Here is an 18298-nt window from a genome sequence, read left to right as displayed (position 1 = left end):
ACTAACAATACACACTTCTCCTTTCTCGTTACCTAAATGCCCTTAATATACAATGTCAGAACGCCACCTAATGGACTAATATATAGGCTAATTGAATGAAAATGGCTCCTACAGTCAGTTTCAAATGAGTGTGAAGTTATCATTTGTAGCTGTTTATTAACCAGAAGTATTTCACTGATTCTTGAGATAAGGGATGTTAGATAAGGGACTAACTCATGTTAGTTTTTATTAATTAATAATACATCATCACTAATTGATATATTTATAGACAAAGGTCTCAGCTAATGCATGTAAAGGAACAGGTTTTTCTGAAAATGTTTTTTGTTTGTTTTTTCAAAAAATTTACTTGTCACTTGTCAACTCCGTCAGGCGCATTGAAAAGCATGCTATTTTAATTTGATTCATCCAACACTCGTGTAAAGTCTTCAATTATGTAATGGTGTTCAGTAAAGGAGCTAAGTGGAAAAAAAATGAATTCATTCGAGGTTTTTTTTCTTGGTTAGGGTTATTATATACAATCCAGTTCCTAAATTACTTAATTCTCTACCCTCCTTTTTAATATTAAACATATAACTAATGTTCTTAGGTAAATCAGACATAATATCATGTAGCCTAGTTCAGTTGATGTTTAAATATTTTAACACAATAAATGGAAAAAGAATAAAATATTTCTTTCAAAATGAACAGAAACCTGTATCTGACAGTGTTAAATATTCACAGAGTTGACAAAGGTTCAACTGAGGTTCCAACAACTGATTGACAAGACAACAAACTAAGGCAACTCATTTTTAAGCTAATATTTAATTGAATACAGTAATCCTTCCAGTGGTTTGTTTGTCTCCTTTTAGTGGCAGTAGGCCTACATCTCATTCTGGGTCTCTAGTAGCTCACAGAATAATAAGCGTATGTTAGGTTGAGTGTAATGGTAAAAGCATTATTATGTGCAGCCTTGCAGCAACAGAAATGTTCCCAATGTGAATCCAAAGGATCTGTAACGTACATTTTATTTGTGTTTGACATGGATAACTTAAGCAGTGGGAAGCTACTTTAGAGCGAAGTGTACACATTTTTTACTCTTCCATTCGGGCTCAGCCTAACTGGGCATGTGCAGAGGCAGCGTTATCAGCGCTGAGACACAATGGGCTCTGCTTATCTGGACGATTATCTGATATGCGCTCACTCACGGGAGTGTGCTGTGTGCGGAATGGGACACAGAGATGCTCACGTCTCATCTCACAAATCTGGGGTGTGCCAAAAACTATGCCAAAAAGTGGCAAAAACTATGCCAAAAGCCAGCTGATTCCATCTCAGGAGAGACCGCGGCATACCGCGCTATGTTCTTGGAAAGAATGATCAGGCATGTGATTGGCTAAGGACAAAAAATATACTGAGACCCCCAACACCCCCCCCCCCCCCCCCACCCCACCTCGCCCCGCCCCGCCCCGCCCTGCCGATCAAACCGATAAAAACATCCAACTTTTTATGACACATGACAACAACTTATTTGAATTTAAAAAATAAAATATATATTTTTACATTTTTTTACACCAAACTTAAACTGCTTAATGTGCAATATCCAACTTATGTCATGAGTATGACACATAACAAAAAAAATGCAATATTGTGATATATTATTACAATTTAAAATAATTGGTTTTCCATTTATTAGCCTATACTTTAAATTATCATTTATTTCTGTGATGCAAAGCTGAATTTTCAGGATCATTACTGCAGTCCTTTAGAAATCATTCTAATATGATGATTCATTATCAAAGTTGGAAACAGTTCTGCTGCTTAATATTTTTTAATAACCTGTGATACTTTTAGGTTACTTTGATGAATAAAAAGTAATACAATTAAAAAAAAAAAAAAAAAAGAATAATAAAAAAATAAAAAAAAGAAATATTTTGTAACAATATACACTACTGGTCAGTAATTTGGGTTCAGTAATTTTTTTCTTTCTTTTTTTGAAATAAATCAATACTTTTATTCAGCAAGGATGTGTTAAATTGATAAAAAGTGATAGTAAAGATTATTTATATTATTAGAAAATATTTTTTTTATTTTGAATAAATGCAGTTCTTTTTAACCTTTTATTCATCAAATATTTTAGGCAGCAGAACTGTTTCCAACACTCATAATAAATCAGAATATTAGAATGATTTCTAAAGGATCATGTGATAGACTGGATGTCACATGCTGAAGACTGGAGTAATGATCCTGAAAATTCAGCTTTGCTTCACAGAAATAAATTATAATTTAAAGTATAATAAATTGAAAACCAATTATTTTAAATTGTAATAATATATCACAATATAAAAATAAAAAAAATCAGTATATCAAATGCATTTATTTTTTGATCAAATAAATGCAGGCTTGATGAGCAGAAGAAACTTCTTTCAAAAACATTAAAAATAGTAATGTTTCCAAACTTTTGGCCTGTACTGTATTCCCCCCAAAACTGCACAACTGTAGGGTAAAACATTAATAAAAAAGTGATAATAAAAAATGCGTCTTAAAACTGACATGATTGTAACAAAATCACACAGTCTGGAGAACTCAGAACAACTGCTAACATTAAGTTTAAGGTAAAAATAACTGCCATGAAATTATAGTATCTTACTCCTATGCAATTAGATAAACTGTTCATTCACTACATCACTTTACCTCTGTCTTTATCCCCTTTTATCCTCTCCTCTTCTTTTTGGCACTGTATCTATCGCAGACTATAATGCTCATTTATAATGTGTCATGTAAATTCGGCCATCCGTCACAATCAGGAAACTTTCACCGCGTCTAGAACTGGCACGAGCTGCCAGGCCCGTTTCTACGAGCCTGTGTGTTAAGCGCCCTCAAAAAAAAGCAATGCTGTCTATATGGATGCGGCGTCGCGCACGCTACACAACAAATTACCAACAACTGATCGCGCGCGCGCTCTGTTTCTGACGCACTACAAGCACTCGCTGGGCGGGGAAAGATTGCATCTATCTGCCATCTGTAACCATGTTGACGTGCCGCCCGGTGTGGCCGCGATTCGCGGCGATTGTAGTTCAGTCCCGGGTTACCATGGTGACGGCTGTGAGATTACCCCGTTTTATCAGTGCCTATCCCAGTTTCGCAGGACACAGATGTCATCAAAAACCACCCAGCAAGCAATTTTGCGTCTAATAGACGTCTAATAGCCGTCAAAACACAGCCCAGACGTCTAGGCTAAAACAAGGCTAATTTTGGGCTGTCAGTGAAAATCTAATAGACGTCTAAACATAGCCCAAGAATAGACTAGTCATCAATTACACTACATATACATGTAATAGACAACAAAATGAGGCATAAGGATTCTTTTCACTCAAATATAACAGGTTCTCATAAATGAAAATCCATCCAAACTAATTGATTATAAAGGGATTTATTTAGAACAATTATATTAACAACTTAGACAACATTCAAACATAAAAATGAACAAATAAAATATTGGAAAATATGTAAAACAACTTAAGATACTAAAATTTTTAAGAATTAATTGTTAGCTTTATATCCATAACCACCACCCCCTGCTCTCCCTGGTGCTTGTTTAAAATGACCAGAAATTGCATCTTTTATTTCCCATTCAGTCGCCAAAGGAAAGTTGGTCATCACTGCGTCTGCCAAATGAGAAAAAGAAAAAAATTATTGCTCAAGAAAAGCATTGTTGACAATCATTTTTAACTAATTACAGTCATTCACTTTTGCTAGGATGCACACTAGAGCTGGCCAATATAGAGTTAACGGAATATAGATTGAGACTATATAATTTAGATCAATATAGACAATAATTTATATCAATATTATTAATAAATTAATATCAATAATTGAAATTTTTTGCCTGCATAATGGTGATGCACTAATTATATATATACACACACACACACACACATACACATATACATATACATATACATATATATATATATATATATATATATATATACACATACATATATTTTCGGGGTGTGTAACGATACACGTATTGAACCATTCTGTACGAGGCTTTCGGTTCGATTTCAGTACGGATTTTTAAACAGAACTGTTCGTTAGATAATTTTTACTGCTGACCAAAATTTTTTAATTTCAAATGTAGGCACGTCAAAAAGCACGCTCATAATGTAAGAGAAATCATAACAAATCGTGACAACAATCGTGCTCTTTCAGGTAGTGACCATATAGAACTGCATTATATGACTGACTGACAGACAAGAACAGTTTGACTTAAAAATATCAAAATTTAAACTACTTCAGAAACAAAGACACCTACATCTTGGATTCCCTTAAGGTAAGCTAAAACATACCAAAATTTAATTTCAAAGTGAACTATCCCTATAAATCATTCTTTATCACTTACTCATATAACTCTAATGAACATAAAAAGATACTTATAGGGGTAGTTCACTTAAAAAAAAAATCATGTAAGCATTTACTCACTTTCATTTGAAAGTAGTAAAATAATAATAAAATTAGTAATGATAATATTCATAGTTTCATGCTTACCACCTTGAATTTAGATACATTTTAGATTAAGGGCACACAGTTGCAATAACACGTGCAGGTAACGTTAACTTGTTGGAGAAAAATAGTACTCTGCAATGGTAATGTTAAAATGTCACGGTTTCTACACATTATAACAACTAACTAATTTAAACAATGAACATAACAAAAATAACACGCATACTTACAAGATCGAAGTAGAAATTTGAAGGTTGTCAGAGTGTTGCTCGCCCGTTGCTCTCTGACAGCTGCCTCGTGTAAAATAAAATTGAAAATGGAGGAAATGTGTATCGCGAGATCTGGCTAAAGTGATAGTCGCGCAATGCCAGTAGTCCCACTAGTCATGTCTCAGTAGTGTTTCGATTGTGCCATCTAGCGGTTGAGAAATGCCATTGCATTTGATTTAATTTGAAATGATAGACAGTCATATCGTAGATTGTGTATATGTTATGTTTATGTGTGACAGCAAACATTAAGCTGTGTGAGCGAAAACATTTTTAAGACTAATATTCTTATACTAGCTCGCTGGTCTGAATCAGGGCTATAGCCAAGCCGTACGTAGACCAGTTTGCTTTGATTTCGTCAGGTGGGCTAAAGCAGACCGCATATAGCCCGTCCAATTCGGAGCTAAATAGTGACTACAGATCGACCATGTCGTGAAATGGCACATTGAACCTTGTAGATATCATTACCAATGCGAACGTGATGAAATATCAACCATTTCATGCACTGCCTGGCAAAAAACTACAATTAATCAGTTTTGACTAAAAGTGGGCTACAATAGCCGAGTCTGAATACGAGCTAAATCGTGGCTACGCACAGCCTACACATATAACATGTAAAATAAAGCAAACCAAACAACTTGTAATCATAGTTGACTTTGCTTACATGATGGAATATCATACATCTCACAAGTTATTTTGGAAAAAAATACATTTATCCAGATTAAATGTTATTTGGGCTAAAAGTGGGTTACACATAGCCGGACTATATCGGGTCTATATTTAACCGAGACGTTGAAATGACGGCTATTGCTTGCTGGGCATGTTTACGTTGTAATACCCATGTCATTATACACATTTGTGTCCTCATAAACCATATGAACACAAACACACACACACAATAACAGGAATCCCTGACAGGAGGAGGACAGATTAAAGGTACACAGCACAGGACCTACAATTTCCACTTTTATTAACCCCGGGTCCAGTGGACCCGAACATCCTAAATGTGTAGGGGGGTGTACAGTGTGTGGTCATTGAAAATGTGTTCTGATATATATTCTTCACAGAAAATGAGCCAAGGCCAATGAGTCTGAGTTTGAAAAAATAATTAATCGTATCATGTTTCTTTTGATAAAAAATGAAAACGGGTCCTACAGACCCGAAAATTATGACTTTATCTGCAGCCAGTACTAACTCTGATAGAAAGTCAGCAAATTCTTTGATAAAGTCTGTATGGTGCCCTGGGGGCCTGTATACAGTAGCCAGCACAAATCTCAAACGTGATTATCTGCCATTGCTGTGTCATCTTATAATTTGTATGATCTATCTATCTATCTATCTATCTATCTATCTATCTATCTATCTATCTATCTATCTATCTATCTATCTATCTATCTATCTATCTATCTATCTATCTAATACTGAAGATATTTGCCTTTCAGACGAGGTTCATGTTTATAACAGTAATCTTGCGGGGTGGACTCATTTAAAGTAATGTAACCGTTTGGTTTTAGCCAGATTTCTGTCAAACAAAGCACATCTAGATTATAGTCTGTAATCATATCATTAAAAATAAGTCCTTTTGAAGAAAGGCATCGATATCTGTTTTTTATTTGTTGAACATCAATTACATTTTTACCCTTAAATGGGTTTGGGAGTTTTTGGTATTTCCTCATATAGAGACATATGGTAAGGGCAATTAACGGCAAATATGCTGTATTTAATCATGTGAAATACAACAATAATAATAATAATACAAAGCAGTAAAAAAGTGGAATAGCATTTCTATATATGAAAACCACTAAGACATTTAAATAATAAAATATGCAAAAATACTAAAATATCATAGGCTATAAAAAAAAACTTGCAAACAAATCATAATTGAAACGAAACATGCAGACTTTATACTAGTGTTATTTTATTATCCTTGATGTACCATAATACTTTTTGTTAATATTTTGAATTAGATTATATATAATTGTAATATTTCTATATAGTTTTTATGAAGGTTTTTTTTTTTTTTTAAACGTAATCTTAATGTAAAGGAGAACTGTTGCCTTGGCAAATAGCTGAAATATTTTAGTTATAATAATAATGTTTATTTTATTTCAAGAAATTAAAAAAGTTCTCCTTAATATCTTAGTTTTAGTTAATGATAATGCTTTATAAAGGGGGTTCGGGGATTGCTGACAGGAATAAATGCAAATCCTCATTAACCTGCCAACTTCAGTGATTACAGGACTGGATTTCACAACTTCCCAGCAATGTCCTGGCAACCACCCAGAACACCTTTTTGTGACTTTAGACAAGCATTGCTGACATTTTCTTGTAAAACAAAACATAAACATTGAGTTTATTGCACATTGTACTTGTATCTCTGACTTTTGAAAGTGTTGCCAAACCAATGCCAGAGATGAGAATCCTCTTTTGCTTCATGTTACAAATATTTTAGATTTATGCTGTGATCAGAGTAGATATGGACATCAACCAGAGCAGGATCAGACCAGTTGAGTGTTTGAGATTCTCAAGAAATTGTGTTTAAAGTGTTTAACATTATGGCAGACCTATGGTGTGGTGTCCTTGTTAACCTATGTGTTACTAGATGTCTTCCTTTAAGGAAGATAAATATTAACTGGCCTCTTCCTCAAGTCTATCCTTTCCTCTTGTGAATCATATGAATCGCTCTCGTTTACAAAGAATAATAAACAGACTTGTCAGTGTCATTTACTTTTTGACGTCAAAAACATTGTGAAACATGCAATGCGTTGGGAAATATTTTGTTGTCATTTTACTGTAAGATTGTCGTTAGCCACATGACATAATTTAGTGATAAAAAATGCTAGTGTAAATTATAGGTAATAAACTACTGGGACAAAACTCCAAAGGCACGTCCCCAACTTAACAATGGGGAAAAAGCACACTTCAGTATATATATATATATATATATATATTTTTTTTTTTTTTTTTTTAAAGTCCATTTGTTAAAGTATTCTGCAAAGATGCATTAAATTGATCAAAACCGACAGTAAATACATTTATAAGGTTACAAAAGATTTTTTTTTCAAATAAATGCTGTTTTTTTAATCTTTCTACTCTTTCCACAAACATATTAAGCAGCACAACTGTTTTTCAACACTGATAATAATAATAATAATAAATGTTTCTTGAGCATCAAATCATGATTTCTGAAAGATCATGTGACACTGAAGACTGGAGCAATGAAAATATGAATCTGTCTATTCTGTTTTGACTCATTTGACTGAACTCAAGGTAGTATATTTATAAACAAAAATGTATTTAGTCATAACCGTGCACCATTTGCTAGGCATAATGCGACTGTTTAATAATGTGGCACACTACTGTTTAAAAGTGCACTGCTGCATGATGTGTAGTTGGTTCTCAGAATATACAGTATAGTGCAGTTTAGATCACAGCCCATGCACTAAAGAGATGATACTACGCCATCTACTGGTTGAAAGAGCTGCTTACATTTCCAAAATGTAGCCCACATATATTTGTGTATTAGAATTCTTCATTTCATGTTCTGTCTGCAGTTTGCATCAAACCTTTGAGAATTTCTATCCATACACTCTTAAAAATAAAGGTTCTTATTACATTAAGAATCTTCAGCATTTTTTATAGACCTTATGCGCCAGAGAAACGAGGGCGCCGCCATCTTTAGAACATTGTCTTTGAACTTCCGTTTTTGCGGTCGCTGAGTCGCTCTGTAGATTTCTATGGCATTGCTGTCCAGGAGTAATTCGCTTTTGAAGTGGATTTACTTAATGTAAAGTTAACGAGTTATCATGAGGACTGTAATGTTTAAAGCAGATGTCTTAACAAATGTCAGTCGACCGGGAAGATTTCTGCAAAATCGCTGTGAAAATACAGACCGGAAGTCAGCGCTGAAAAGGGGCGGGGCTACATAAGGTCTATAGTGTAAAAAATTCTTCACACCAGGAAAAAAAAAAATGGTTCTGCTTTGGGAACCAAAAAGAGTTCTTCTATAGCATCACTGCACAAACAATCAAACAAAAACGCTTACGGGACAATACATTTTCAAGAGATTGATTTTTGTATCCAGTGCTCCCATAAAGACCAACTCACATCTGTGTTCAATAGTCTTTATTTTTCTTATCCCTTTGTGGCAATAAAAAGATGACTCATAATTGTAGAGAATTAAATCTTTTGTGTACACCACAGCACTATTATGTACATCTGTACTGTAACAGCATGTGCAGTGGCCTTTCAGTTTCTTAAATAAATCTTGACCTTCAGGCTGCAGACTATTAGGTGCAACAATCAAAACATCCCACATATTCATAAACATCTTTCTGAAACCATGTTTTACTAAATAAATCAAATAGAAAAAAAAGAAACAAAAAGTCAAATTTACACACATTTGAAAAACATGCCAATTATTGGGTGTGTTTTAGGTATTTTGCATGGGAAATAATGTGCATCAATAGTTGGATTTGGGCAATTCTTCTGTATTGTCTTGCTGTGTATGTACAGAATGTCATTTAGACGTCTCAACATAGCTAGGTTGAAATGTGTGAACCTGTTGTTAAATTCTCACTAGTCTACAATTAAAAAGGAGGTTTGGCGGATGAGGTACAGCAATCTTTCATTTCAAACGCCTCAAACACTTTCATAACCTGAACACTTGCATTCGTACATGTCGTTTCCGTCTGTACAGAGCTTAAACTAATGCTTATAAAAGTGGTTTCATAGACAAATCTCGGACTTTTAAGGCAAAGGGTTGGACTAAAGCTTAAAAGGATATATCATAAATGTTTCTCCCAGACTTCCAACACCTTACGAAAGGTTCCTTAAAGCCTCAGCCGTTATATTTTTGTGCATTGCTAGACTGTAAAAGATGTAGACCACGGCCGTCAAAAACGACTCGAGGCTGATGGGTAGTTTAAAAGAACAGTGTTGTCCATCATCTGGACTGTTTGCTTTTAAAAATCTTCCTGAGCCCTCCAATAAAAACACTTGCTTATCCATCATGATCTCATGAAAGCAACGCCTTGCGTTCTGACACGCCACCTGACACTGGTGCGAATATCAATCAACACTCGCTGAGCTGTGAATATTAAAGTGAACAAAGTGATAAGATACTTGCATGGAAGCCTGTTTCTGCCATTAAATTAAAAAAATAAAAAATGTAAAAAGGAAATTGCGACTTTATAAATCACACAATTCTGACTTGATTTCTCAATATATCACAATTCTGAGTTTACATCTCTGAATTTTTTATAATCAAAATTCTGTTTAAATCTAGCAAATTGAGTTTTTTTAAAAAAAAATCGGAATTCTGAGTTTACATCTTCCAATTGTCTCTTTTTTTAACTGGAATTCTGAATTTAAAACTTGCATTTCTGACTTCTTTTTTTTAATCGGAATTCTGAGTTTACATCTCACAATTTTGACTTTTTTTTTTACTGGAATTCTGAATTTAAAACTTGCAATTCTGACTTCTTTTTTTTTTTTAAACAAAATACCAGAATTCTGTTTTTACTTCTTGCAATTCTGACTTTTTTCCTCAGAATTCAGAGTTAATGAGTCAGAATTGTGAGATATAAACTCACAAAAGTGAGAAAAAGGTCAATCATGAGATGTAAACTTAGAATTGCAAGGAAAAAGTGAGAATTGCGAGATATAATCAGAATTCAGATTTTTTTTCAGAACAATGACTATTTTGCAATTCTGAGAAAACAATATCAGAACTACAAGGTGTTAAATAAAAATTGCAAGACATATACTCAGAACTGCGAGAAATAAGTCGGAATTGTGCGATTAAAAATTAATTACCTATTACATTTTTTTCATTCTGTGGCAAAAACAAGCCTCCATATACTTGAGATTTTTATAAGCTGAGATTTTTCAGGTTGCATAGCAAAACAAGGAGCGTAAAACTACCAACAGGTTTTTTTTTTCTTCAAAATCAGACATTAAAGTTTTATCCAAAGCAGCTCTACAAATAGCTTAACCACCGTGGGATAATATATGCCTCTTTCCATAACACCCAACTCCATTTCATTTCATAATAAAAAATATATCACACGTAGAAGCGAAAGACCCAGCTGCTATATATGTGACTTTTGATGATACACCTTACGTTAATAAAAAACGTCTGAGGGCCAAGCAAGCCACAGACAACAGCAACTCTCTGTACCCATCATATCGCACACAGAATCTTTGATACTTCTGTAAAAGACGTCCCCGGTGTCTGTATACACGGTCCTGATCACAGTCATTTCCACAGTCTTTTCATACAGAACGATTTAAAATAAATTAAAACAAATTTCAAAATTTCTAGATTGACCATGCTGTTTTATGAAATAACAAGGCAGAAACAAACAAACAAACAAAACAAAAAAAAGGGAAAAATTTCACAATTGGCTCTTCCATCCTGAAAAACTGTGATCTTAATCCCCAAACCTTACGGATAAAATTGGTTTTCTAAGATGATCGGAGGACAGAAGCATTAAAAGCTCAAAAACATAAAAGAAAAACCAAAACGCTAACACTGCTGCGAATCCCCGAATCCCTCTCGCTTGATCGGCCTGCGTACGGTCTCCTGAAAGAGTTCTCCATCATCTGTACCTCCGTTTTATTCTTTCACTGAGGGGAGAGGACAGCCGAGTCCTCGGCGTATGCATTAGACAGTTCCTCTCCTTCACTCATGTCCATTTCCCCTGTCCGCTGTAGATTCACCCTCTTGCCGTGACGCGAGGACTTTGGTGTCACCGGAACTCATAGATGGGTGCGCTGTGTTCAGGGACGTGTGTGAGGTTCAGAGACTGATACCTGATCAGAAGAATATGACAAATAAAAATTGGGTTCTTGGGACTAGGCAATATATTCAGAATATTTACGTTTTGTGATTTAACACACACTGTATACATATATTTACATACATATACATAAATATATACACATATACACAACAACATACATATACATACATATTGTGTATATATATATATATATATATATATATATATATATATATATATATTAGGGGTGGAGCCGAACCCGAATACGGTATTCGGAAAGGCACAAATAATGTGTTTTTTACGAATACTTATTTCGAACAAATACTTAAAAAAATATTTGTATTCGGGAACAAGAAAAACTTTATATCAAAAAGCTGCGTTTCCTCCGGCTGTAAATCTACTTGATAAGAAAGGAGGAAATGACACGGAAATATTTTGGATTAGGCTAATGTCACGTTGCCATAAGCGGTCGTTCACATAGCGCGTTTTTTGCGTGTGCAGATTTCAAATGTAGGCGCGCGGCAAGCGCGCTCGTTTTTCCAGGCGCGCCTATGTTGGTTGCATAGCAACGACAGACGCGGTGCGAACTGCGCTCTCCATGATGACGAGGAAGTATCAGCAAATAATTAATTGATTTCTAGCCCTTGCATTAGCTTTAGATATATTTATGGAGATGAGAAATGAAATAAAAAGCTGTCATCATGTCATTAATATCAGTCCTTCAGAAAAGCTGTTCTAGGCTTATTCTTGGCTGGATAACTCTTAGCAGGTTTAAAAAGCCCATTTAAAATTAAATATGAATGCAGTTTTGGATTAAATAAAAGTACAGCCAAGTCAAATAAAACACGTTTTATCTCCTGTATTTGGTAACACTACAAGATACCATTCATTAACATTACTTAATGCACATCTAACATCAACACATTGATTGAGTGAACAATATATTTTTACAACATTAATTAATGTTTGTGAATGTTATTTAATACAAACACTTGATTGGTCATGTTTGTTCACTTCAGTCATTGTGCATTAAATAATGTTAACATAAATAATGTTAACTTTTGATTTTAAAAATGTATTTTTAAATTAACCCCAAGGAGAATAATTGCGACAGTATATAACTATTGTTTATTGTTAGGTCATTTTATCTAATGTTATCTAACAAATTGAATCTTATTGTAAAGTGTTTTTAATACTACAGTTTCCATCTTTGTAACCGTGATATACACTTTAATATATGTAAATTTAATCTTAATTAAGCTTTGGTACCGAAATTGGTACCGAGAACCGTGGATTTTCACTGGTATTGGTACCGAATACTGAAATTTTGGTACAGTGACAACACTTTAATAGCTCTGTTAGCTCGGTAATGTAGACAATAGGCTGTTGACAGAGTTGTTGGTAATGGCTGTTATGTTATTTTCTTTTCAATGACGTTCCTTGTTACATGTTCAATTGCTGGATTTATGGAAAAACATCAACCAATATTGCATATCCATAATTATTATAATGGATATAATTAAAGAATACTTACACTATAATGTAAATTAGAAGTGTAACGCAAAAAAAATGGATTTTTACACCTATTTTGAATTTTACTCGAATACAAATACAAATACAAATACAAATACTTTTCCCCCCTCAACAAATAAAAATACAGATACAAATACCGGCTGCTTTGCACACCCCTAATATATATATATATACATACATACATACATATTTATACATACATACATATACACACACACATATATATGCATACATACACATATATACACACACACACACACACACATATATATATGCATACATACACATATACACACACACACACACACACACACATATATATATATATATATATATATACAGTGCAATGCATAAGTGAATACACCCATGCTAAAGTTGACTAAAAAGAGGAATAAAAAATCATATTTTGGAAATTGAACTTAATGCCTTAATTTAAAAAATTAGGAAAAATCCAACCTTTAAGGACACCAATTTTCTTTGTGAATGAATAATGTATCGTAAATAAATAAATGTTCTTCCTTAAAATACATGGTGCATAAGTGAGTACACCCCTATGTTAAATTCCCATAGAGGCAGGCAGATTTTTATTTTTAAGTATTTATTTATTTATTTTTTTAGGATACTATGCATCCTGATAAAGTTCCCTTGGCCTTTGGAATTAAAATAGCCCCACATCATCACATAGCCTTCACCATACCTAGAGATTGGCATGGGGTACTTTCCATAAGATCATCTCTCAATGCAAATCAAACTAGCTTTTAGGCTAACTGAAATAAAACCATGCCAATCTCTAGGTATGGTGAAGGCTATGTGATGATGTGGGGCTATTTTAATTCCAAAGGCCAAGGGAACTTTATCAGGATGCATAGTATCCTAAAAAAAAAAAAAAAAAAAAAATTTAAAAATAAAAATCTGCCTGCCTCTATGGGAATTTAACATAGGGGTGTACTCACTTATGCACCATGTATTTTAAGGAAGAACATTTATTTATTTATGATACATTATTCATTCACAAAGAAAATTGGTGTCCTTAAAGGTTGGATTTTTCCTAATTTTTTAAATTAAGGCATTAAGTTCAATTTCCAAAATATGACTTTTTATTCCTCTTTTTAGTCAACTTTAGCATGGGTGTATTCACTTATGCATTGCACTGTACATATATATATATATATGAAGAGTTCAGATGCAAAAGCCTCTGAGTGCCATCTGAAATTTTCTTCTAGAATGATCATTTTTATGAAGCTTGTATATTTAAGTTCAGTAATTTCACTTAAATGGCAATGAAAATTACCTATGAATTGTCTTTTAAGTGAAATTACTGAACTTAAATATACGAGCTTTATAAAAATGATCATTCTAGAAGAAAATTTCAGATAAATATATATATTTATAAGCGATGTGCGGAACGACTAATTTCATTAACGTTTAAACTAAAATTAAACTACATTAAACTAGTAGTCGACATTTGAAGTGGATCAATTTATCCTAGTTGAAAAGTTGTCCTAAGACAATAATTTTTTTTATTGTTCAAAATGACTGTTGACTACTGTATATACACTCACACACTCATCTTTATTTTCTATATATTTCTATATACCATTCAGAGCTTCTGTGGTAGTAGTAACCCTCTATGGTGGCGGTGGACTTCTGGAAGCAGATGTAGTAGAAGCCAGCGAAGGAAGCACCGCTGATGTCTTTGATCGTGTGATCTGGAACTAGGAACTGCTCCTGAACCAAACAAACAACATTTCACAGTAGGACTTTTTTGATTATTTACATTTATTTCACCAGATTTGTATATTTATTAGGGATGGGCACGAGTACTCAAAATATGACATATTTCAATAACATTGATGAATCATAATCTAGCAGTTATTTTTTCTATTCACACATTCATGGTTTCATGTCATATTTTTATTTGTCAACATTAATTTTCATTTTCTTGACGAAATGAGAAATTGACAAAAATCCATAATATCTATACAAAGCAGCTTTTATGGATTTGTATACATGCACTACCTTTCAAATGTTTGGGGTCAGTAAGATTTTATCTTAATCGCACCAAGGCTGCATTTATTTGAACAAAAATACAGTACAAACAGTAAAGTTGTGAAATATTATGACAATTTAAAATCACTTTTTTCTAGGTTAATATATGTTAAAGTGTAATCTATTCCTGTGATCAAAGCTGAATTTTCAGCATCATTACTCCAGTCTTCAGTGTCACATGATCCTTCAGAAATCGCTCTAATATGATGATTAGATGAAACATTCCTTATTGTTATTATTATTATCAATGTTAAACACAGTTGTGCCGCTTTATATTTTTGTGGAAACTGATACTTTTGATGAATAGAAAGTTCAAAAGAACAGCATTTATATGAAACAGATTTTTTTTGTGGTAACAATGTAAAAGCATTGCTGAATAAAAGTATTCATTTCTTTCAAAACCAAAACAAAGTCTTACTGACCCTGGAATTTTGAACGGTAGTGTATATGGTTTCAGTCGTGATGTACACCGTACCTTCCACCGCATGAAGACGTAATCACTGTTCTTTAGTTCTTCATAGTCAAAATCATCTGAATTAAAGCTTTTTGCGTACTGATAAAATGCTTGAAACTTCCCCTGAGAAAAAAGAAAAACATGTTTAGCAGATCAGTTTCTACTTGAGTCATGGCCCATAATTATTATGCATTATAAACACAATGAATCTATATTTATTACCCAGTGTTTTCGGTCGACATCCTCATCCGCATCCCATTTCCTGGTTAAAAAGGGCCGTTTTTTGCTTATGATCTCCCCGGCAAAGAATGTAGTGAGAGTGGGATATTCCTACAGAGAGCAATAGAGCAGGATGAGTGACACTTCACCTTCTGTGAGCTTTATAACGTGGTCTGACTCAATAAATACTTCTCGTATAGTCACACAAATGTTTCTGGAAACATAAAATCGTGAATATCACAATGATGTCAATGCACTTTTTATGTGGCCGATACGTTTTCTAAAGAGTGTGTCATTGATTAGACTGTGATATACTTCCTTGTCACGTGATGTTTTAATAGTGTCTATTATTTAAACTTATGTCATTAAAGTTGGCAAGTCCAATTCATTTCCATGAATCAGTTCAAAGTGTCCATTTAAAATAACTGATTCAAACTCTGATTCAATTATTCACTCGCATACTAACCCAGAAATGTTTAATACTCTGTACTATATTATAATATTGGTGCATATAAGTGAAATGATTGTTCTTGTTCTTGTATTAACATTTTGAGTCTACTTGTTTGAAGATTGATTGGAAACAAAAAATATATATATATATTTATTTATTTTTAATCACGCTTTTAAGAAATTTCAGGAAAATGACACAAATATCAAGATAAATACCGGACAGTGTCATGTTTCCTTGGACACACAGCAACTGAGATGCATATCAATAAATGGGTTGTCCAATTAAGTGCATTAGGCTTCATAAAGTACACTTAGGCTTCTGTATCTTGATAATATCAAAGACTAACTTTCAGTGTGTGTCAGTCAGTCAGTGTCAGAGTCCAAATCTATTGTGCTCCAGTATTGCAACCAGAAAACAAGACCACAAAAGCAGAATCTCCATTCAGACAAACGACAAGAGTGCTTATGTTTGCGTCATGCCCTGCCATACACAACAGCTACTAAAGAAACACATAGCAGGTCACAGTATGATTACAGAAGTCGAAACGCGGTCAGCTTGACCACTCACCTCTGTCAGACCTTTGATCTTGAGGTATCCACACAGGTACGAGTCCTCCATGGTCACATGCTGTGGGTCAGAAGCAAAGGGTTTTCATAAAATCACTATAATGGTGTACTTGGCACAACTCCAGACCACAAGAACAGATCTGCTAATGTGGGTCAGTTAATAACATTCAACAAAAACCTCTGAAAATACTAATCTGGACTCAAACATGAAGATACGACTCTCTCTGGATGCCCTACTTAGAAATGGGTAACGGATCTATACCGATTAAATATCCAGATTCACTGACATGCAATATTAGACACATTGCACAATGAGCACTGTAATCACACAAGTAAACTACCTAGACAGATAGTATGCTGGACATTTTACATAGTAGGCTGGCTAACGTTACCTACAAGCAAACAAACAGCATATGGGCTCACACTCTCATAATATAGTGAGCTGCCTACCTAGACCCCATGTAGGCTGCCTAGGTTTTAAGTCCAAAATAGCTGACAAACTGGTAGCCAGCATATTAATTTTGGGCTTCATATTCTCACAACATAGTCGAGCACCCTACCTAGAAAGCATTTTTTTTTTACTCAAAAGCTACATAGTAGGCTCATACCTACAAACAATGTTTGGGTTTCAAAGTTTCACAACCAAGTGAGTGAGCACCCTATCTAGACAGCATTTCTGGACTCAAACCCTAGTAACGTTAGGCTGCCTACCAACAAACAAACAACATTTTTGGGCTTCATAGTTCCACAGCCTAGTGAGCTGCCTAACGTTACCCTAGACAGCAGTCATTTGAATGCCTAGGTAGGCAGCTCACTTCTTACTGAGCATATCCAAAGACAGCAAAGTGTTTACCTGCAGAACCACCTCGACATCATAGGAGTTTCCTTTGCTTTTCTGGTGCCCGCGGAACTGTGAGCCGCTGTAGAGCAGAGAGGTGTTGACGCCGGGCTGACGGGTATTGATCGGCGGGGGCGGAACGAGAGAGGCCGAGGCCATGCAGGCCAACGACGAGCCCTGACAGCAGTCGGTACGGACCGGCATGTTTGATCGCTTCTGCGGGGAAGTCCCCGAACACAACCAGCTGAGCGTCGCTTATCCGAGACCCGGTAAGAGAAGAAAACGCGACACTGACAGCGCAGTGCGTGAGTTTCGGAGTTTCTCCCGCAGGACGCGCGGATGAGTCCCTTCAGAGCAGAATGAAGGCGCTCAACAGCGAGTCATGTGATCCAGCATGCTGTTCTCTGATTGGATGACGAACATCGGGGAACTATGACGCTGGATGTTCATTTGCTACTCTGGAAAAGGCATGGTGAGATGGGATTTGCAGTTCTATTACAAGAAAGCAGTAGGCTACTGTAGAAATGTAGAGAATTGTTACTGTTGTGACAGCTGTTTCTAAACAATGAATTTGCTAATAAAACCTGTTTAACATGGTATATACGTATATATATATATATATATATATATATATATATATATATATATATATATATAT

General features: G+C 34.5%; 1 protein-coding gene across 1 annotated transcript; it reads right to left on the bottom strand.

The window, feature by feature from the left end:
- Positions 1 to 8855: 8855 nt before the first annotated feature.
- Positions 8856 to 18026, bottom strand: gid4 (GID complex subunit 4 homolog). The gene is made up of 6 exons (XM_084087119.1): positions 17656 to 18026; positions 16804 to 16863; positions 15789 to 15896; positions 15588 to 15689; positions 14661 to 14791; positions 8856 to 11561 (listed from the first exon to the last, which is right to left on the bottom strand). The coding sequence occupies exons 1-6, from the start codon at positions 17842 to 17844 to the stop codon at positions 11498 to 11500; spliced, it is 654 nt and encodes a 217-aa protein (XP_083943245.1). The 5' UTR covers positions 17845 to 18026; the 3' UTR covers positions 8856 to 11497.
- Between the last annotated feature and the right edge of the window lie 272 nt (positions 18027 to 18298).

Source organism: Abramis brama (assembly GCF_963993115.1).
Source record: "Abramis brama genome assembly, chromosome: 1".
NCBI lineage: Eukaryota > Metazoa > Chordata > Actinopteri > Cypriniformes > Leuciscidae > Abramis > Abramis brama.
The sequence above is the reverse complement of the archived record's forward strand: the minus strand, read 5'-3'. Positions and strand labels throughout refer to the sequence as shown.

Excerpts from the sequence above, each read along its gene's own strand:
- gid4 (XM_084087119.1), bottom strand. The coding sequence starts at position 17,844 with ATGCCGGTCCGTACCGACTGCTGTCAGGGCTCGTCGTTGGCCTGCATG. Across the intron at positions 15,897-16,803 it reads AGATCAAAGGTCTGACAGAG|GAATATCCCACTCTCACTAC; the intron begins GTGAGTGGTCAA and ends TGCTCTCTGTAG. Across the intron at positions 15,690-15,788 it reads ATGTCGACCGAAAACACTGG|GGGAAGTTTCAAGCATTTTA; the intron begins GTAATAAATATA and ends CTTTTTTCTCAG.